This window comes from Mustela erminea, chromosome 7 (assembly GCF_009829155.1).
Source record: "Mustela erminea isolate mMusErm1 chromosome 7, mMusErm1.Pri, whole genome shotgun sequence".
Lineage (NCBI taxonomy): Eukaryota > Metazoa > Chordata > Mammalia > Carnivora > Mustelidae > Mustela > Mustela erminea.
The window spans coordinates 51,721,611-51,743,830 of NC_045620.1; the positions used below are offsets into that span (position 1 = coordinate 51,721,611).

At 42.6% G+C, this 22,220-nt stretch overlaps 1 protein-coding gene across 7 annotated transcripts in view; it reads right to left on the minus strand.

Moving 5' to 3' along the window:
* Positions 1–22,220, minus strand: part of ENTPD6 (ectonucleoside triphosphate diphosphohydrolase 6) — a 43,250-nt gene that overhangs the window by 19,949 nt on the left and 1,081 nt on the right. For 3 of the 7 annotated variants that reach the window (XM_032351609.1, XM_032351604.1, XM_032351608.1), the window contains exons 2-9: positions 10,073–10,396; positions 8,401–8,477; positions 6,072–6,215; positions 4,148–4,223; positions 3,462–3,497; positions 2,457–2,545; positions 1,666–1,745; positions 980–1,044 (exon numbers count right to left, since the gene is read on the minus strand). In XM_032351609.1, the coding sequence (XP_032207500.1) occupies positions 980–1,044; positions 1,666–1,745; positions 2,457–2,545; positions 3,462–3,497; positions 4,148–4,223; positions 6,072–6,215; positions 8,401–8,477; positions 10,073–10,364 (859 nt within the window). In that variant the 5' untranslated portion in view covers positions 10,365–10,396. The remainder of the gene's footprint in view (positions 1–979; positions 1,045–1,665; positions 1,746–2,456; positions 2,546–3,461; positions 3,498–4,147; positions 4,224–6,071; positions 6,216–8,400; positions 8,478–10,072; positions 10,397–22,220) is intronic. The other 4 variants (XM_032351605.1, XM_032351606.1, XM_032351610.1 and 1 more) reach the window with 4 other exon arrangements.

The following is a 22,220-nucleotide window of genomic DNA, read 5'->3' on the forward strand; positions in this document are numbered from 1 at the left end:
AATAGAGGAGTACCATAATGAGGTTAAACACCAAGATTTGAAATAAGATGTATGTGAAAAACAAAAATTCCAGTCAGAACAACCAGGCCCTTGGAAGAACTGCAGAGAAGCGGTAGGCCTGTGGAGGTGAGCAGGTGTGGGGCAAGGAGAGGCATGTGGCTGGAGCATAAGTATAGGCCCACAGGCACACATCTGGACCAGAGGCATGTGTCAAGGCCTTCAGGCCCTGATCGATGTCGTCAGGAAAGACAGGCCATACCACCCTTGAAGCAACGTCCCCCTATTCCCAAACTGGGACACAATGATCCCCTAAGACCTCCTTAGAGTTCATGTACCTGTTGGCCAGCACCAGGCTTCTCCTCACCCAGCCCAGTCAGGAATGATCACAGAAGGCCTGGGAGGAAACTTCCTGACCTGACATAGACTCCATCTCCAGTTCAATGCCATGTCTGCAGGAAGGGCCAAGCTCATGTTTAATGATCCTTCACAGAGCAAGAGAAGATGGAGGGACATCCTCATAACACTGGAATCTCTGTGAATGAGGGGAAAAGTCTCCCCAGCTCCACAGCAGCAGCCCCAGAATCACCTGCTGATGGTCCCTGCTGTACTGTCATAAAGAATAAATTCCCTTCAGATGCTTAAAAACCAGTCCACTCCAAACGCATGGGATGACTAAACAGTTACTTGGTGGCTAAATGCCCACAGCCCACAGTTTGAGAAATGAATTCTCCAGCATCTCTTCCTTTTAAAACATAACAGCATACATACACAAGTAAAACACATGACCATTTGTCACTCTCATAGTGCCCATTGACATGATGTGGGGTGCATTCTTCCTCACACATCCCTCCTGGGCTCCCCTAGTCCTGCGGAGCAGGGTCCAGTAGGCTGCTGTGATGATGGAGGGCAGGGTCACATTTCCTGAAGGGTTCCTCAAGCCTGCTGAGCAAGAAGGACTCTCAATTCTCATTCCACTCACCAGGTTTCCCCTCTATGCCACCCAGAATCGCCAGCCGCGCCGACATCAAACCGAGCCCCAGGTAGCTGTGGAAAGAAAAGTCTGCGTGAGGGGCTGGCCTGCCACAGCAACCGCTGGGTAACACCTTCATTCCTGCTTCCAGTTCACCTGGCCTAAATCCAAAACAAGTGGGAAAGGGAGGAAACCTGTGGCGAGGCAGCAGACTTTCTGCTTCTAGAAGCCTTTCTTTATGGAGGTTAGGGCATTCAGCTCAACAAGTGAAAGCCTGTTACTTAACAGGAGCTTGCCTAGGAGCCTCAGATGCCAGTCAATGACATAGATGTGCCCTGATCTTTATGGAGTGCATATGCTTTACACCAAGAATCGACTGAAGGCACCATGTGTTAAACAAATGCCCAAGAAAATTCCTGAACAATCCATGGGCTCTTCCCCACCTTTTAGAAACCTCCTCCAAAGCAGAACAAAATAAACACACAAAAAAAAGAAATGGGATTTTACTGTAGGTGAACTAAAAAATGAAGTGGGGAGAAGGCAGGAGGAGAAAGGAACAGCAAGGGAGGAGGAAGTGCTAGAGGGAGAGCTTCCAGCAGTGGGGTTTCCAGGTGCTCTGGGTCACAGCACAGGGCTGGCTGAGCAACAATCCTGGATGCGCAGCCTCTCCCTCTTCCCCCAACTCCCAAACAAACCTGTAAGAATAGAGCTTGTAGGTCCGATTAAACATCTGGAGTGATGTCAGGTAGCCAGGCGGGGAGGTCTGGAGGGTGTCCTGAAGAAGAACATGAAAGTTATTATCCTTTCTGCCGGTCTTTCTTTTGAAAATACCAGGGTATTCATAGAAGTATTCAATTAAATTAGTTTTTCATTAAGTCACATGTTGTGAAAGAGTTTGAATAAGCAATGAAAAATAAAATGACCAAAATGAAAAATGTTTTTCCTCCTCCTAACTAACATTTACCATTCTGACAAATATGGCCCAACCAAGACAACTGTGAATAAATTTAAGTACGCTTCCACTGTAAACTAAAAATAATAAGAAGAAAGTGGTGGGTGAGGGATGCACTGTGGTTAGAGCAGCAGATGGTCCAGACTAGAAGCATTTTCATCTCCTTTACAATGTCTCATCCCACAGGGCTTGAGGCTCTCTCCCCTTCTAGGAGTAGACTAAGTAATGACCCCCTTTCTGGCTTGTCCTGGGGGAAAAGGGGACATCGCACATCCTGTGGTTGGCCCTGAGGGTTCTAGGTAGTACCTAATTTATCATCAAACTGAAGATCAACCTTCCATTTCTTCCCCCCAGGCAAAATTAAAATCAAGTGAAGGAGCATTAATTGTGAATGAATCTGGCCTTCAGGACAGAAACTGAATGCACAGGCGGAGAGGCACCAGGTTAACGGGCCTTTCCTGAGGGACTGCAACTCCTGGTGGCAGGTGGCTTTTGGAGGGTGGGGGCCACAGTGGAGCAGCAAGGGCTGGTTACCTCAACTCTCGGAAGGAAGGTGATCTGAGTGGATCCTCCGCCTAAATCCAGCATGCCCACACTGCTCCTTCCTGGGGTTTTCAAACTGCCTGGAGCAGAGTGAGTAGAAACCAACACAGCACTGTCACATAGTAAATAGATGAGAACAGGTGAAAAAGTACAGCTAGTTTGAGAGCCAAGCCCCACAGTGGAAAGAAAAACAGACAAGCAACTGTGGGTATTTAACAATCTCCATGGAAGGATGCACATGTTGAAGGGACATGAATGTGGCTCTGCCAGCTGTGGCTTTAATTTGAACAATGTAAAACAATACTGACCTTCAGCAGAGAATCAACTGGGGCCTGCCTTATCTACTGCTCATCCCCAGGGACACTGACTTCCATCACGTCCCTTCATGCCCAGAGGCAAGCATCCCCCAGCACTGTGCTCCTAATGTGTCCCTTAACATGGCTTTCCATCCCCAAGGGGCAAATTCTGTTATAAAGCTTCTTTCTTTTTCCATACATGCATCTCACACACACTGGTCTTTGCCATAATTATAATATAAGGTACAAAAGCAACCTATACTGAGAATAATCTAAGAAAAATGATTCCTTGTCATCTTGTTCCAAGAACAGATGTTTCTGTTCCCTCTTCTACCTACAGAAGAGGAATTCATTTTTAAGGTGAAAAGCATTCCCACCACATTGAATAACTGAAAGTATGACAGGTTTTCTTCATGACTTCTCTTAGAAATGAAAGGACACGGCCCCTGGCTGAAGCGGATACAGCAAGCAGGAACTATGCTGTAGAAATCCAGGCCTACAAAGAAGCTCCTTTCCCCAGCAATTTTATCTGGAAGCTTGATATTCGCCCGATGAGCCCTCACTCAACCTAATGCTCTACTTTGAGCCAGTACCACTCCAGAAACCCAAGGGGTTATTTGAAAGAGTAGAAATGAGACCTCTGCCATCAAGAATGGCATCTGTGGACTGTCTGCTTCAGGGAGAGGGAGGAAGAATGTACCTGTTAGGAAGTTGACAGTGATCCACGCTGAAACGCCTACAAGAGAGGGTCATAGACACCATGTGAATCACCTGAGATGGCTGTAAACAACACATGCACTCAAATAACCACTTTGAGATTCCAGGAGCTCAAAGTGAGTGCCCCTCACTCCTCAGCCTCCAGATCAGCTACAGGAAGAGGCAGTGGTCACCAAGCCACCCAGCAGCTTCTGGCAGACTATTCCAGAAGATGCCATACTACAACACCACAATACTCGGCCAAATGTCACATCTCTCCCTCCTATTCTTTATCATGAACTTCCTCTTTTTGGAAAGAGAATTTTGCTCTCCCTCTCCCCTGGTCATATTTTAAAATCAGGAGCTGGTGAAGAACCTGACAGTCTCTATCTCAGCATTAACAAACTTCTAAAATCTGGGGATTCTCCCTAAATGTTCTTAAAGCTGAAAAGATGATTTGTTTTCAGAAACCTCATTTGTGCCAGGTTTGGAGCTCGTTGAGATGAGAATCTGTCTCTAATACTGGCCCCCCAGAGATCCTCTGAAGACAGTGACACCGAATACAATCGGACTGTCACTTTGGTTCTTGCTTGCCCATATCTGACTGAGGAGAAAGCTCCCATAGCAACCCTGCACATGGCCTGTCTCACAGGACAGCCTCGTTGCACAGAGAGCTCCTGGAGACCCTACCTTCATCCGTTCCGTTCATGATGGAAACACAGTCATCTCCTACAAGGAAGGGCGATGCCTTAAACACTTCTTTCACCTAAATGTAAAGGGAGACACACCATTATCCTTTACAGTCAAAATTCAAAGTTTCCAATTACACCGTGCTTTCAGCAGGTCATGACAAAACAGCAGAGGGTGTCAGCTGGTGCTGTGAAGTAATAAAATTCATGTCTTATTTTAAATTTTTCGAATCCTCTGCAAGTGATATCCTTATCTACTGCCTGGACTGGTGGAGGCAGATGCTACCCTGAAGAAAACCTTCTTTTTAAAATTTTTTTATTGTGTTTTGTTAGTCACCATACATCATTAGCAGTGTTCCAAGATTCATTGATTATACACCACACCCAGTGCTCCATGCAATATGGGCCCTCCAAAATACCCACCATCAGGCTCACCCATCCCCCCACCCCTCTTCCCTCTAAAACTGTTTCTCAGAGTCCACAGTCTCTCGTGGTTCATCTCCCCCTCTGATTTTCCCCCTTCACTTTTCCTCTCCTTCTCCTAATGTCTTCCATGTTATTCCTTATGCTCTACAAGTAAGTGAAACCATATGATAACTGACTCTCTCTGCTTGACTTATTTCACTCAGCATAATCTCCCCCAGTTCCGTCCATGTTGATACAAAAGTTAGGTATTCACCCTTTCTGATGGCTGAGTAATATTCCATTGTATAGACGGACCAAAGCTTCTTTATCCATCGTCTGTTGAAGGGCATCTCGGTTCTTTCCACAGTTTGGCTATTGTGGACATGGTTGCTATGAACATCGGGGTGCATATGGCCCTTCTTTTCACTACATCTGTATCTTTGGGGTAAATACCGAGTAGTGCAAGTGCCAGGTCATAGGTTAACTCTATTTTTAATATTTTGAGGAATCTCCACAGTTTTCCAAAGTGGCTGCACCAACTTTCATTCCCACCAACAGTGTAAGGGGTTCCCCTTTCTCCACATCCTCTCCAATGTGTGTTTGAAGAACCCTGTTTTAAAGCCACTCTGAGCTAGAAGAGCTCAAGGGCACCTTGAGCCTGCTAGGCCCCCAAACACTGCCCTGCTTTAGACTGGAGATGAGGCTCCAGAAGCTCCTCAAAGCAGAGCTCAGCCTGGGACCCAGGAGGTGGCCCTGTAGCCAGGAGGTAAAGGCAGTGAGCAGCAGCATTTGGGTGCACTTCCTTCCCCATTTTTTAGCAAGTACTAACATACAGAAACTTCAGTACATCTGCACATCCCAACTACACCTGTGACCTACAATCAGACTTGAGCATGTAAAGGTAACTTTTACAATGGACCTTGACCAATGTACAACATTTCATCATTTACCAGCTGCATAGTTTAGAAACAGTACTAAGGATGAAAAGCAGTTTTCCTAATGGGCCTGACAACAAGAACTGTCCAGGCACTTGTAAGAAACAGGGTTCATAGTTTTTTTGCAGGGCTGCCGCTAGGCTTGGCGGCAATCTGGGCCATGTGAGAGTCAGATCCTGGCAGGGGAAGGGTAAAGGCCTCCTCAGCAGTTACATCTGTGGATCAGACCAAGAGAAGAATTGGCAGTTACCATGAGAACATGCAGCCTGGAAATGAAGCGTCAGGAACTCAGGCTTCTATAACCCTCTACAAGGATCTAGTCTCTGCATGGGGGGAAGCCCTTCAAAAGGCCTCAACACATACTTAAAGTTACTGTTATTACATAACAAGGTTCATTATAGAAAACAGGAACAGCTAAAGGTGATGCTGTTAACATTTTGATGTGTTTTCCTCTTCAGGAAGCTTCTACATAGCCCATTTGACTGCTCAGACACTGGCTGAGTATCTGGTGTTTTCAGTTATCCTAAGCTATCCACCAGCCCCTACCGCCCCCCCAACCCCGCTGGGGGAAATGGGTAAAATCACCTTTTGCAGTAACTTTTGAGCCTTTTCTCCTGGTAACAGACGTAAACCAGCTGTGGCCTTGAGGACCAAGGGGGTGGCCTTCCAAAAGTCAAAAGGAACATCCTGTTTAGCTACATCCAGTAATTCCTGAATTCCTGAAGTGCTCTGTGAATGTGGTAAAAGTAGGGTCTGTCAAAGCTCAGCATACAGGGTCACAGATGTTCCCCCAACCCTTTTGGCTTTATTAACTTACAAACACATCCTCTTCTAACTTTCCAAATTGGCAGAAAACGACCTAAGTGGTGCTTGTGAGTGTGAGGGGTATAGAGACCAGGCGAGTACAGAGCAACACTCCTGGCAGTGGTGCATGGTGGGGTGAAGGCACATAAGAGGGTTCTGCTATTCTAAACTCTGGCCTAGCCCCATCACCAACCCTCACCAGACGATCTCAGATGAGCTGTGACTCCTCTGGACATCATGAATGAATCCTGGGGTTTCTCATGGTGCTGAAAACCCCAAAGGAATCATCTATACCTGCCAGAATGCTTGAAATCCAAAATTGGCTAAGGCCCTGTGTCAGTGCAAAGGTGGGAAAACAACTTTGGTAAAGTAATTCTGGATATTACCAACAGCTACAAAGCTGAGGGAACAATTTGGCAAGGCCTGCCCAAGGAGAAAACGTACATTCCTCTTACTCAGAAATCTCATTCTATGAATTCATCTGAGATGGATGCCCTTAAATATGTGGGTAATGAAGTTCAATAAGGTGACAAACCGTAGCCTTTCTCAGACATTACCTGAATGTCCTTCAGGGGAGGTCTGGTTCCCATAAATTCAATGTACCCATACACACTGCAATATCATTGCCAGAAAAATAAAGGAAGCCCTTCTCATTCTGATAGTAAATACTCTCTCTATTATATTGATGAGGGACACAAGTAAGTACATGACAACATGAATGCCATTCTATTGTTTATGTGAAATAAACAGGGGAAAGGGAAGAATACAGATGAATTTGTTCATAGGTATGTCAACAAGTCCTTGAAAGACATAAGAAACCAGGGGGCACCTGGGTGGCTCAGTGGGTTAAGCCTCTGTCTTTAGCTCGGGTCGTGATCTCAGGGTCCTCGGATTGAATCCCGCATCGGGCTCTCTGCTCAGCAGGGAGCTTTCCCGCTCTCTCTCTGCCTGCCTCTCTGCCTACTTGTGATCTCTCTGTCAAATAAATAAATAAAATCTTAAAAAAAAAAAAAAAAAAAAAGAAAAGAAACCAGGATCACCAGCCCTCCTAGGGAAGAATGGAGCAGGAGGAACACTCTCACCACCTGCCCTGTGAAGCTGTGAAATATGTCCCACTTGAATATGCATTGCCTAAAACAACTAAGGTTTTAAAAATCTTACGAGTTTATTCTAAAGCTACCTAATTTACTCGTGTGTAATATTATAGTTACTCTAACATCACTCATTTTTTGTTTTCAACTTGTTTTTTAACCAAGCCACAGGAAAGCAGTCCTATGAATTTACTATCTGATATCAAGATGGACCTGTGCACAAAAATATGTATTACTTTATTTTTTTTTTTAAGATTTTATTTATTTATTTGAAAAAGAGACAGAGTACAAGCAGGGGCAGCGGCAGAGGGAGAAGTAGGCTCCCCACTGGGGAGCCTGACATGAGGCTCAAACCCAGGACCCCAGGATCACTCCCTGAACTGAGCCACTCAGGTGCCCTGACATACTTGACTCAAAAGGAAATAGTAGCTATGTTACTACCCAGTCCATTTCATCAGCACCTTAGCAGAAATACAGGTGTCCTGAATGAGTGTAGCTGTAAGCTTTAAGGAGTTGAGAAGTATAAAAGTTACGAATTTACAAAAATCATTATTGGACAGTTTAAGTAAATCACTTTTACACTTATTTGGTTTTGTGGATTTTTGCAAAATACATTTTAAGTTCAATTTTTTTGTCAACTTTTGTCATCTTCAGTTGAAGGAACTGGAATAAAAACAAACCCTCAAACACTGTTTTTTTTGTCAGTTTGTAGCCTTTGTGTTTTTGAACTGCGCCAAGACTTCTGGGTGGCATGCCTGGTGGTTGGGGGAAGGGCCTGGGAAGCTGGAGTGTGGGGGAAGGTGGTGGGGTAGGGGTCGTGGTCCTCCTTTGGCCCCATGCACTGTACCAGTTTCCCCCAACTGACTATCCTAAATAGCATGAAATGTCTCAGGGCAGCACTATCAGAGATGCTTTCCTCTGCAAAGATCAACGCACTCGAGAAAGGGAGTTGGCTTTAACAAGTTGCCGAGTTGAAAAACAAATCTGAAGGACAAATAGACCTGAGAGAAAATCATTACCTTTTCAACATCATCAGCATAAGCAGAAAGACCTGGCTTCAGTGCTTTGAATGTCTCATGGGTCAACGTGGGAGTTTCTAAGAGGAAAACATGTTTAAAAAAAAAAGAAGTACAAATGTGAACATATATATGAATATATATAATTATGGCTAGCCACCCTTTTTAAAGGCAAATGTCTGAAATCAGACCAATTCCAAAGTGACCGGAACACTGCCTCTTTAGCCCAGATAAACAAAATAAGCATTCTACCTGATGCTTTGGTCAGAACTTAAAAAAAAAAACCCAATTTACTGAGGTATGATTTACATATAAAACTATATCCATCTAAACTGCTGAATTTTAATATGGTTAATTCCTGTTACATTGACTGAGGAGCAGGGCAGATAATTCTAAACTGCAAATATAAAAGTTATTTTTCTATCCTGGGATAGGTGTAGTAGGTTCTAAAGAACATTTTTTTTTCTCTTCGTTTAAAAAAACAGTTGTCCTAAATTATGAAGGCCCTGGATTCATGTGCATACAGCAGGGGACTGTTTAGAGGCACATTGGTGGCCAAGGGATGTTGGCCTGAATTTGGACATGAAGACCCAGGAGGAAAAATCAGGGACAGAACTTTTTGAAAGGAGGTCTCTTTAGAGATAAAACACTGGACTATGGCTATTAAAGGATTACATGCTGACAAGTTGTCTTAAAAGCTTAAAAACCATTTTTGAAGGTAGGTAGGTCTGGCAGATAAAAACAACTACTGAAGTGAGTTAAAAGATAAAGCAGATGAAAAGTAAAACATGACAGCTCTGGAGAGAGCTACTAACAGTGTCTGTTGCCACCAGCTCTGTTAAATGCCCAGAACAGTGTCTACTCAAAAGGTATTGAGGGTCAGCAAAGAACCAGCTGTGGCCAATGGACCTACTGAGCAGTCAGGGGGAAAACACTCAGGCTAGAAGCTGGAGGGTGACTCTCAGAGCAGGAGGGTTCAAGAGGTGACAGGAAAGGAGATCAAAGGGAGAAAGGATAGAGTACAGAGCTGCGCACTGGACTGGATCTCCCCACAGAAGCAGCTACGGGAGAACACATATAAACTCCCTCCACCCTAGGGCCGGAAGCCTGCGGACCCCCATCCGCAGTTTATAAAACAGGTTATAATGGGGCTCAGGCTCCAGCTCCCTTCTCACTGCTGAGGCCACTCTCATCTGTCACTCTGACTGGACCCACTGGGCTGCACCATGTCAGTCTAGGTCCCAGTTCCTTGGCTAGTTCATGACTTCCCAGACTCTGCCTCATACTAGCCCAAGTCAGGAGCAACTTCCTACCTTAAACTCTCTCAGTGCAGCTTCTGACCTAAGTCATGATCCTGGCCACCTGACCTGCTGCTGAATGCTGGGATTAGACAGGCCACCCAACACCCTCAGGGATCTCAGATGCCTTCAGGTGGTCACCAGAAGCTACTGTGAGTAAGGACAGTCAGGGAGTCCTGGGAAACTTAGATTCCTGGGCCCCAACCCACATCTGAACCAGCCTCTCTGGGAACCTGTATTTTTGACAAGCTTCCAGGTGAGTCCGAGGCAGGGCATCCAGCCTAACCACTATGCTGTAAGTGAAAGAGATCCCAAGAGCTCTGCTGTGAGTGAAGAGATCCTAGCAGTGAGAGGCCAAGGCACTCTACCCAGCACACCTCCAGGCTGCCGGTTGAACTGGAAGATGTGGACGCGGGTTCCAGTGCTTCCTGCATCAAACATGATGCCGTAGAAAACTTCATGACCATGTGCAGCTGTCCCTGGGGCACTGTGAGCCTGGTGGCCCCTCCGGGCCCCTGATGCCACCTCAGTGATGCTGAAGAAGGCCTGGGTGGCAGAGGCCCAGTGCCACTTGATGTAGGCGACATAGATGAACAGGCATATGAACAGCCCCAGGGGGTATGCCACCTTTGTCATCTTCAGGTTCCCATTATTTGGTATTTTTCTCATTTCTCTGTCTGCTGAGGACTGTGCTGCAGCTGCTGAAGGGAAGGCAGGAAAGACATGTTAGGATACAAGCTTCTGGGGCAAGTCAGAAATTCCTGTGCTTAGGGACAAAATGGTCAGCCAGAAACTGATCTGCATTTTCCCCCTGGAATCAGAAGTTTCATTCAGTCCTCAAAGTGCTTCCAGAGGTATGAGCCCAATTTACAGAAGAGAACAGAAACGGGAGTTTACAAAGACCAGAAAACCTGTTCGAGGCAGCAGGTCCTGGAGGGTCTGACTTGGGGCACAGACCCACAACTGCTGGCTCTAAGGCCTGAGCCTGGTCCCCAGCAAGTAATGTTCCAGACTAATGGTTTTTGGACTTGTTGCCACTTTAAAAAGCCACATGTAAATGGTGTCCCCAAACTTTTCAAGGTACATAAACACATGTCCAATTCATTTTTTCAATTCTCACTTCCTCTTCTATACAGATATTCAATTCTTAGAAGGCTTAAAGTCTCATCCCTTGGGAACTACAGTGAGCCCCAGCCATATCTGAGAAATGCAGCTCATTTTCCTGGAGGTTTCACAGATGTCTCTTTTCACTCAGGTACTACACTCTGCCAAGGAGGAAATAATGCCTGTGTGCTTTCCAAGCTTATGAAAATCCTACCTGAATATCAAAAGAACTACCTCAGCACCACTGTCTTTGTTCAATGCCCCCTGTGCCCCCAAATGAATGCATTTGTTTGGGCTTTCTTAGCAGCTTCTGGTGTAAGACACCATGCTTCAAAGTTTGGAGAGAAAACAGTGGAATATGGCTATTAAAGGATTACATGCTGAAAACCTGAGGCTTCAAAGGACAAGAAGTGGGGTACTTGATTCTCAGGGATCCCCTACCCTTGGGGAATGTCCACCTGTGTCCATCCCTAACTCTGTTGTGGCAAGTGGAGTGGACACTTCTAGAGGTAAGGAGACAGGAAAGTGCCATGTTGAAAGAAAGGCACATAACAGACCAATATCCCTGATAAACATGGATGCAAAAATTCTCACCAAGATACTAGGCAATAGGATCCAATAATACATTAAGATCCAATAATACACGGAGAGAGTGGTGGGTGGGGTTACAGACATTGGGGAGGATAAGTGCTATGGTGAGTGCTATGAAGTGTGTAAACCTGGCGATTCACAGACCTGCACCCCTGGGGCTAATAATACATTATATGTTTATTTAAAAAAATAATAAAGATTATTTTAAAAAAAGATCTAACAAAACATTAAGAAGACTGTTCACCAAAAAAAAAAAAAAAAAAAAGACTGTTCACCACAACCAAGTAGGATTTATTCTTGGGCTGCAAAGTGGTTCAACATCCGCAAATCAATCAAGATACATCACAATAAAAGAAAGGATAAGGCCCATACAATCCTCTCAATTGATGCAGAGAAAGCATTTGATAAAATACAGCATCCTGGGGCACCTGGGTGGCTCAGTGGGTTAAAGCCTCTGCCTTCAGCTCAGGTCATGATTTCAGGGTTCTGGGAAAGAGCCCCGCATCGCATCGGGATCCATGCGGGACATTGGGGAGGATAAGTGCTCAGCAGGGAGCCTGCTTCCCTTCCTCTCTCTCTGTCTGCTGCTCTGCCTACTTGTGATCTCTGTCTGTCAAATAAATAAATAAGATCTTTAAAAAACAAAAAACGAAGCAAAACAAAACATAGCATCCTTTCTTAAAACTCTCCACAGTAGTAAAGGGAATATACCTCAATATCATAAAAGCCACTTATGAAAAGCCCACAGAGAGTATCATTCTCAATGGGGAAAAACTGAGAGCTTTTCCCCTGAAGTCAGGAACACGACAGTGATGCCCACTCTCAACTACTGTTGTTCTACATAGTGCTAGAAGTCCTAGCCTCAGCAATCATAAATAAAAAGAAATAAAAGACATCCAAATCGGCAAAGAAGTCAAACTCTCACTCTTCGCAGATGACATGATATTCTATGTGGAAAACCCAAAAGACTCTAACCAAGAATTGCTATAACTCATACAGGAATTCAGCAAATCAGCTGCATTTCTATAGACTAACAATGAGACAGAACAAAGAGAAATTAAGAACTTGATCCAAATTCTAATTGCACCAAAAACTGTAAGATACTTGGGAATAACCCTAACCAAAGGACTTATACTCTGAAAACTTACAGAACACTTATGGAAGAAATTGAGGAGGACACAAAGAAATGGAAAAACATTCCATGCTCATTGCACTACTGCGTATAAACCCCAAAGATACAGATGTAGTGAAAAGAAGGGCCATCTGTACCCCAATGACAGGCTACAGAACATGTCTCAATATATGTTTTTAATTAACATATAATGTATTCTTTGCTCCAGGGGTACAGGTCTGTGAATCATCAGGCTTACACATTTCACGGCACTCACCATAGCACATGCCCTCACTCCCCAATGTTCATAACCCAGCCACCCTATCCCTACCTCTCTACTCCCCAGCAACTCTGTTTGTTTCATGAGATTAAGAGTCTCTTATGGTTTGTCTCCCTCTCATCTTGTTTCATTTTTTCCTTCCCTACCCCCAACAGCTCCCTGCCCTGCTTCTCAAATTCCTCACATCAGAGATCATATGGTAACTGTCCTCCTCTGATTGACTTATTTCACTCAGCACAATACCCTCTAGTTCCATCCATGTTGTTGCAAATGACAAGATTTCATTTCTTTTTTTTTTTTTTTTAAGATTTTATTTATTTATTTGACAGACAGAGATCACAAGTAGGCAGAGAGGCAGGCAGAGAGAGAGAGGAAGGGAAGCAGGCTCCCTGCTGAGCAGAAAGCCCGATGCAGGGCTCAATCCTAGGACCCTGGGATCATGACCTGAGCCGAAAGCAGAGGCTTCAACCCACTGAGCCACCCAGGAGCCCCCATATTGTCTTGATTACAGCTTTGTAACAGGGCTTGAAGTCTGGAATCGTGATACCACCAACTTGTTTTTCTTTTTCAACATACCTCTGGCTATTTGGGGTCTTTTCTGGTTCCATATAAATTTTAGCATTATTTGCTCCATTTCTTTGAAAAAAAAATTGATGGTATTTTGATAGGGATTGTGTTAAATGTGTAGATTGCTTTAGGTAGCATAGACATTTTCACAATATTTGTTCTTCCAGTCTGTGATCACGGAACATTTTTCCATTTCTTTGTGTCTTCCTCAATTTCTTTCATGAGTACTTGACAGTTTCTTGAGTATAGATTCTTTGCCTCTTTGGTTAGGTTTATTCCTAGGTGTCTTATGGTTTTGGATACATTTGTAAATGGGATCGACTCCTTACTTTCTTTTCTCTGTCTTGTTGGTATAGAGAAATGCAACTGAGTTCTGTGCATTGATTTTATATCCTGACACTTTACTGAATTCCTGTATGCGTTCTAGTAGTTTTGGAGTGGAGTCTTTTGGGTTTTATGTAGAATAAAGTATCATATCATCTACAAAGAGTGAAAGTTTGACTTCTTTGCTGATTCAGATGTTTAATTTCTTTTTGTTGTCTGATTACTGAGGCTAGGATTTCTAGTACTATGTTGAATAGCAGTGGTGATAGTGGATATCCCTGTTATGATCCTGACCTTAAAGCTCTGTTTTTCCCCATTGAGAATAATATTCACTGTGGCTTTTTCATAGATGGCTTTTATGATATTGAGGTATGTACCTTCTATCCCTACACTCTGAAGAGCTTTGATCGTGAAAGGATGCTGTACTTTGTCAAATGCTTTTCAGCATCTAATGACAGTATCATACGGTACTTGTCCTTTATTAATGTATTGTATCACATTGATTGACTTGTAGATATTGAACCAAACTTGCAGCCCAGGAATAAATCTCTCTTAGTTGTGGTGAATAATCCTTTTAATGTACTGTTGGATCCTACTGGCTAGTATTTTGGTAAGAATTTTTGCATCCTTGTTCATCAAGAATATATATTTTAAAAGATCACAAAGTATATATTCTGATCACAATGGAATGAAACTAGAAGTTAACAGGAAAAGGAAAGCTAGAAAATCCCCAAATACCTGGAAACTAAACACCACACTTTAAAAAAAAATTTTTTTTATTTATTTGCGATAGAACAAGAGTGAAAGGATCTATGTGAGATAGAACAAGAGACAGCATAGGGCAAAGAGAGAAACAGACTCCCCTGTTAAGCAGGGAGCCCAATGCAGGGCTTGATCCCATGACCCTGAGATCATGACCTGAGCCAAAGGCAGACTTAACCAACTGAGCCACCCAGGTGCCCCTAAATACCACACTCTTAAAACAACCAATGGGTCATAAAAGAAATCAAAAGGGAAATCAGAAAGTATCTTGTGACAAATGAAAATGAAAACACAACATTATAGAATGCAGTTAAAGCAGTACCAATAGGGAAAATTATACCTGTAAATGCTCACATTAAAAGAAAAGATTTCAAACCAACAACCTAACTGTATACCTTAAGAAACTAAAAAAGAACAACTTATTTATTTTTAAACATTTTTTAAAAATTTAAATTAAATTAGCCAACATCATTAGTTTCAAATGTAGTGTTCAGTAATTCATCAGTTGCATATAACATCCCGTGCTCATCACATCAGGGGCCCTCCTTAATGCCCATTACTAAGTTACCCCATCCCCCCACTCACATACTTATTTTTAAACATTTTTAATTTTTATTTATTTTTTATAAGTAGCCTCCACATCCAGCATGGAGCCCAACACAGGGCTTGAACTTAGGACCCTCAGATGAAGACTTGAGTAGAAATCAAGAGTTGGATGCTTAACCATCAGTTGGATGGTTAAGCTCAGATGGATGCTGAGCCACGCAAGTGCCCCCCAAAAGAATTAATTAAGCACAGAGCTAGAAGAAAACAAACAATAAAAATTAAAGCAGGATAAATAGAGGATAGAAAATCAACAGAGAAATATCCATGAAACTAAGAGTTGGTTCTTTGAAAAGATGACCATAACTGAAACCTTCAGCTATCTTAACTAAGGAATAAAGAGAGAAGATTTTTGACGCCTGGGTGGCTCAGTTGGTTGAGCAGCTGCCTTCGGCTCGGGTCATGATCCCAGCATCCTGGGATCGAGTCCCACATCAGGCTCCTTGCTCAGCAGGGAGCCTGCTTCTCCCTCAGCCTCTGCCTGCCATTCTGTCTGCCTGTGCTCGCTCTCTCTCCCTCTCTCTCTGAAGAATAAATAAAATCTTTAAAAAAAAAAAAGAGAGAAGATTCAAATTATAACTAAAATCAGAAATGAAAGAAGAAACATTACTACTGATTTTATAGAATTAAAATGCTTATGAGTATTATGAACCGTTGTACACTAATAAATTGGATAACCTACATGAAATAAACAAATTCCTAGAAACATACAATCTACCAAGATGAATTATGAAGAAATAAAAATCTAAAAACACATAACTAGTAAGGCGACCAAATCAGTATTCAAAAATCTCCCAACAAAGAAAAGCCCTGGCCCAAATGAATACTGATTTGTTGGTCACCTCTGATTTTACCAAACATTTCAAGAAGAATTCCAAAATCTTCCCAAAAAATGAAGAGAAGGGACCACTTCTTAACTCATTCTATGAGGCTAGCATTACCCTAACACCAAAGCCAGACAAAGACACTACAAAAATATACAGATCATCATTCTTTATGAATAGTGATGTAAAAATCCTCAAAAAAAAAAAAGCAGCAAACTGAATTCAGCCACAGAGCAAAGGGACCAAGTGGGATTTATTCCTGGAATACAAGGATGGTTCAAGATTTGAAAATCCATCAAGGCAAATATATCACATTAACAGAATAAAGGGGGGAGGGCACCTCAGTGGCTCAGTTGGTTAAGTATCCAACTTTTGATTTCAGCTCAGGTCATGATCTTGCAGTCATGAGATCTGGCCCATTGGACTCTGTGCTGAGCACAGAATCTGCCTGTCTGTCTCCCTCTGCTTCTTCTCCAGCTCTTTCTCTCTCTCTCTCTCTCTTTCTCTCTCCCACTCTCTCTCTCTCTCACACACACTCTCTCTCAAATAAGTAAGTAAAAATAAAGTCTTAAAAAAACACCCAGAATAAAGGGGAAAATCAGTATGATCATCTCAATTGATGCAGAAAAAGCATTTAATAAAACCTGATACCTTTCCATAATGAGCACAACCAATAAACAGGAATAGGAGGAAACTACCTCAACATAATAAAGGCCATATATGAAAATCCAACAGCTAACATGACTCAGTGGTGAAAGACTGAGAACTCTTTTACTTTAAAATCAGGACCAAGAAAGAATGTCTGTTTTCAATGTTTCCCTTCAACATAGTACTGGAAGTTCTAGCCAGGTCAATTAGGAAAGAAAAAAATTAAAAGCCATCCAAATTGAGAAGGAAGAAGTAAAACTATCTGTTCATAGATTAAATGATCTTATATGTAGAAAGCCCTAAAGATTCCACAAGGAAGGAAAGTAACTGTTAAGAACTAATAATTTCAACAGTACATAATATCAACACACAAAAATCAATTGTTTCTATCCATTATAATGAACAATTTGAAAAGGAAGAAAACAATTCTATTTACAATAGCATCAAAAAGAATAAAATACTTAAAAATAAAGTTAACCAAGGAAGTGAAAGCCTTGTACCCTGAACACTACAAAACAAAACATAGCTGAAAGAAAATTAAGAGTCAAATAGATATCCTGCATTCATGGATGGGAAGACTTAATATTGATAAAGGTATCAATACTAGCTATAGTGGTCCACAGATTCAATTCAATCCCTATAAAAATCCAAATGACCTTTTTTTTTTTTTTTTTTGTAGAGACAGGGAAAAAAATTCTAACATTCATAGGAGATACAAGGAATCTCAAGGAACCCCAAAAAACAAAACAATTCTGAAAAAGAACAAAGTTGGAAGCCTAATACTTCCTGATTTCAAAACTATAAAACTATAAAGCCACACTAATCAACAACTTGTGGTAGTGGTAGAAAGACAGACACAAAAACAAATGGAACAGAACAGAAACCCCAGAAATAAACCTTCACATATATGATAAAATGATCTTTGACAAGGGTACCGAGACCATTAATAGGGGAAAGGACAGTCTCCTTAACAAACGGTACTGGCAAAACTGGATATCCACCTAAAAAGGACTGAAGTTGGAGCCTTACCTTACAGCATATGCAGAAACTAACCCAAAATGGATTGAAGACCTAAGTATAAAACCTAAAACTATATAAACTCCAAGAAGAAAATATAGTAGAAAAGCTTTGTAACGTTGAATTTGGCGATGATTTCTTGGAAAAGTACCAGAAGCAAAAACAGGAGAGCAAAAGCAAAAAGACAAATGTGACAATTAAAAAAACTATGCATCAATGGACACTAACCACAGAGAGAAAAGGCAACCCACAGGATAGGAAGACATATTTGCAAATCATATCTGCTCAGAGATTAACATCTGGAATACAGAGAACTAAAACTCGACAACAAAAAAACTGAACTTAATTCATAGCATGAATGCATGCAAAGCATCCGGATACACACCTCTTTAAAGATACATAAATGACTGGAGCACCTGGGTGGCTCAGTAGGTTAAAGCCTCTGCCTTCGGCTCGGGTCATGATCCCAGGGTCCTGGGATTGAGCCCCATATCGGGCTCTCTGCTCAGCGGGGAGCCTGCTTCCCCTTTTCTCTCTCTGCCTGGCCTCTCTGCCTACTTGTGATCTCTCTCTCTCTCTCTCAAATAAATAAATAAATAAAATCTTTAAAAAAAAAAAGATACATAAATGACGAACAAGGATATGAAAAGATGCTCAACAGCACTGATCATTAGATATGCAAAACCACAATGACGTATCATTTCACACCCATTAGGATAGCCACTAAAGTGTTGGAAAAGGGATGGAGAAATTAGAACCTCTGTGGGATTATATATATTTTTTAAAGATTTTATTTGACAGAGAGTGTGTGCATATAAGCGGTGAGAGAAGGGGAGTGGCAGGGAGAGGGAGAAACGGGCTTCCTGCTGAGCAAGGAGCCCAAAGCCAGGCTCGATCCCAGGACTCTGGGATCATGATCTGAGCCCATGGCAGATGCTTAACTGACTGAGACACCTAGATATCCCCCTCTGTGGGATTATAAAATGGTTGAACCACTATGGAGAATAGTAGAGATGTTCCTCAAAAACTAAAAATAGAATCACCATATAGATCCAGCAATCTTATTTCTGGGTATATATCAGAAAAAGAATTGAAAGAAGGGTCTTGAAGAGAGAACTTGCATACCCATGTTCACTGCCACATTATTCACAATAGCCAAGAGATGGAAACAGCTCCAAAATCCACTGATTTTGGATAAAGAAATGTAGTTGGATAAAGAATGGATAAAGAAAATGTAGTGTACATACAAAATGGATTATTATTCCGCCTTAAAAAGGAAGGAAACTGACACATGCTACAACATGGAACCTTGAAGACACAATGCTAAATGAAATAAGTCAGTCACAACTGAACAGTCCACTTACATCAATTATCTAGAGTAGTCAAATTCAGAGACAGAGTGTAGAATAGTGGTTCCAGGGGTTAGCGTAGGGTAGGGAATGCTGAATGAGTGCATAGACTCAGTTTGAAATGATGAAAAAGTTCTGGAGATGAATAGCTATGATGGGCACAACAATGTGAATGTAATGAATGCCACTAACTGTAAACTTAAAATCGCTGAAAAGGTAAATTTTATGTTATATATATTTTCCACAAGAAGAAAAATCCTTTAATGGCCCTGAGGCCAAACAGGTGACAAAAATGAGTTCTGTGGGCACAGGACTAAAGGCAGTGGTGGAGGGAGAAGGAAGAGGGCTGGGCCTGCTTATTGCATCAAACGTTTAAAGTTTCAATTCTGCCTTACCTCACTCTCTCAACAACAGCAGCAGGTCATGTCCTAATGTGATTCTTTCTACGTTAAGCATTTTTTTTTTTTTTTTTTAAATCTTGTTCCTTTGGTCCTTTCTCCATACTCCTACAAAATCTACCCAAGATGTTTACTGCCACTCTGAACCTTGGCAGCTAGAGGCTTTTCTCTTCGGCTTTTCAGTGTCCCTGAGTAAACAGTATGTGGAGTTGTTCATTTCGCCTTTCTTTCCCCTGGTTAGAGTGCCTCTCTAGAAACAAGGACCAGCCCACTTGTCCTGGGTCTTCCAACCCCAAAACAAGGCCAGAGCCCAGTAGCCATTCAGTCAATACTTGCTGGTGAAGAAGGCTATCCGAGAGTCTAGCTGATGGAGCCATCAACAGTGTTTCAGGACCCAGATGATGGCCACCAACACAAGCAGGCCATTTAGGAAGGGGCTATTTGGGCAGGAGACAATTGTGACCAGGTTTTCAATATGTTAAATCTGAAATGACAGCAGGACATTGGTCAGAAATGGAACTGACCCTTGTGAGACAGCAGGTTTGGGGTTGGGACATAGGGAATGATCTGCATCAAGAGGATGTTAGCTAAGATCAGGAGTGACGACATCAATGAGAAAAAGAAGACCCAGGAATGAGCAGAGGCTGAAATGTGACCTGGGGAATGCCTGTTCCCAGGCAGCCAGCACTCACCCTACAACTAAACGTCTCACAGGCCTCCTTTCATTAGGTTACTGTAACCCAGAGTTTTCCATTGCTAAGAAATCATTAAACAAAAAGTATTTTTGGACAATGTTCTAGAGCAACTATTTCTAAGGATGAACAATGAGGACACAAAAGTAATACTAATAAAAGTAATACATCTTATAATCTGACACTGTTTTAAAAAGATCCTTCTTCTTCTTCTTTTTTCCTTCTTTTTCTTTTTTATTCTTTTTTTTTCCCTTGCTCTCCTGTTCCTCTCTGCCAGTGGGCCAGTGCAGCACCGGTATAAGACCCTTTCACATAATCAACTTTTATTATGCCCTTTGTTAGTCTAAGAACCATGACCTACATGATCAGATTAATCTGATCATGGTGGTGGTACAACAGATTTTGAGGTAAAGGTTGCTCTTTATTAAACTTGTCTACCCACGGCCCCTGGGTGCTCAGTTGGTTAAGCAACTGGGCTCAGGTCATGATCCCAGAGTCCTGGGATCACGCCCCGCATCGGGCTCCCAGTTCCACGGGGAGTCGGTTTCTCCCTCTGACCTTTTCCCCTCTCATGGTCTGTCTCTAATAAATAAAAAAATGAAATCTTTTAAAATAAATAAATAAACTTAACTACCCACTAAAAAAATACCCTTTACATATACTATATCCTGTTGAGAGAACCACAAAGCCAATACTTACACGATACAACAGACGACAACTTATTTCCATATAATAAATAGTGCCAAGACCCAGGGAGTATCCATAAACAGACTTGCCTGGAATCATGTGGTGAGGCACAGACAAGACTTTGTGGCTTCTGTCTCCAAATCAAATGTGCTCCATCATTTCACTTTCCCTATTAAGACTCTACTTTAGACAACCAAAAAATATCACATGAAATTACATGCATATCATTACAGTTACACACCAACAAGCTCAGCCCAACATAAACAGAGTCCAAACAGAAAACATTTAAGGGAGCACAGAGCTTGGAACAGCCTGGCCCACAGGCACCTCCATGTCTTGGAGGTGCAAACCTAAAAGCCAGCTTCACTCCATTGGGTTAAGGTGTTCAGTAATACTAAGCACTGTAAGACAATTTCCAGAGGAGCAAACTGCATTTCCATGGGGACCACTAACACCATAGTGTAATGTGTCAATCAGGTTCTTCCTAGAGGTCTGCTCAAGAAAACGACCCAGCTTTAGTTTTGTCCTTTATAAGAGAGAGAGAGTCTAGAACAAGGCCACAAGGAAGGGTAAGCCAGGTGGGGAATAAGAAGTGGGCTGGCAGTAGGGTGGGGCATGATGAAAGGTGCACAAAGGCAAACAGGTTTGGCTCAGCAAACTTGTACTCATCTGGCTCCTATCCGGGGCTACCCTTTGTCAAATGGAGGTCGGGGTCAGAGAGAATTTGGTTGTGGAACAGTGGTGCCGGAGGCAGGTGCCTGCCCCATCCCTCAGCTAGCTTTCTAGGAGCTGGGGAAGGCAGGCGAGCTCTTGGAAATATAAGCTTTATCTGATATGGATCAGTGGCCACACAATCTGTTAGCCAGTTTCTTCAAGGTTTTCCTTTAAAGTACACAAAAGAGCCACATGTGCAAATGACTTCCACATATGCTAAAAACCTATCCAAACTTAAACGACATTAACAAACCACTACTTGTTCTCCTGGAGGTTTAAACTGACTTCTTTCTCCTTTTCTGAAAAAAAGTATACATACAGGAGTCAGCCCTGTTAACACCACCGGTTGTTTCCTTTCCACAAGACACAGTGGGTGGGGAAGCTCTTCCAGATCTCTTTACAAGGTTGTCCACCTCTCTGATTTTTCATATCAGGTTCCACAGGGGAGAGAGACACACATCATACTTGCCAACTGATGCTTACAAGGGAAGAAATGGGGGGTACAGAAAACAATTTCTGGATTTATACTACTATGCCCCCCACTACCCCACCCCCACGAACCTTGTTATTCTATTGGTAACACCAACAGGAGAATCTCCCCCAGACAAAACCGAATTCCCCACCCATCATGGCTCTTGCACAGTGGGTCAGAAAGCCCTTGTAATCACAGTTGCTATCTACCTATCCCCAAGAACCTCCTTCTAGAGTTTCAGATTCCCACACTGGGGGGGTGGCGGACTATGGGCTAGGACCACCACAGGATCTTAAGGATGTACAATGTACGGCTTGGTATGCATGACCCTGGAAGCTACCCAGACACTTCTGGGTGGCTGATTCTGTTGGAAGGACACCTG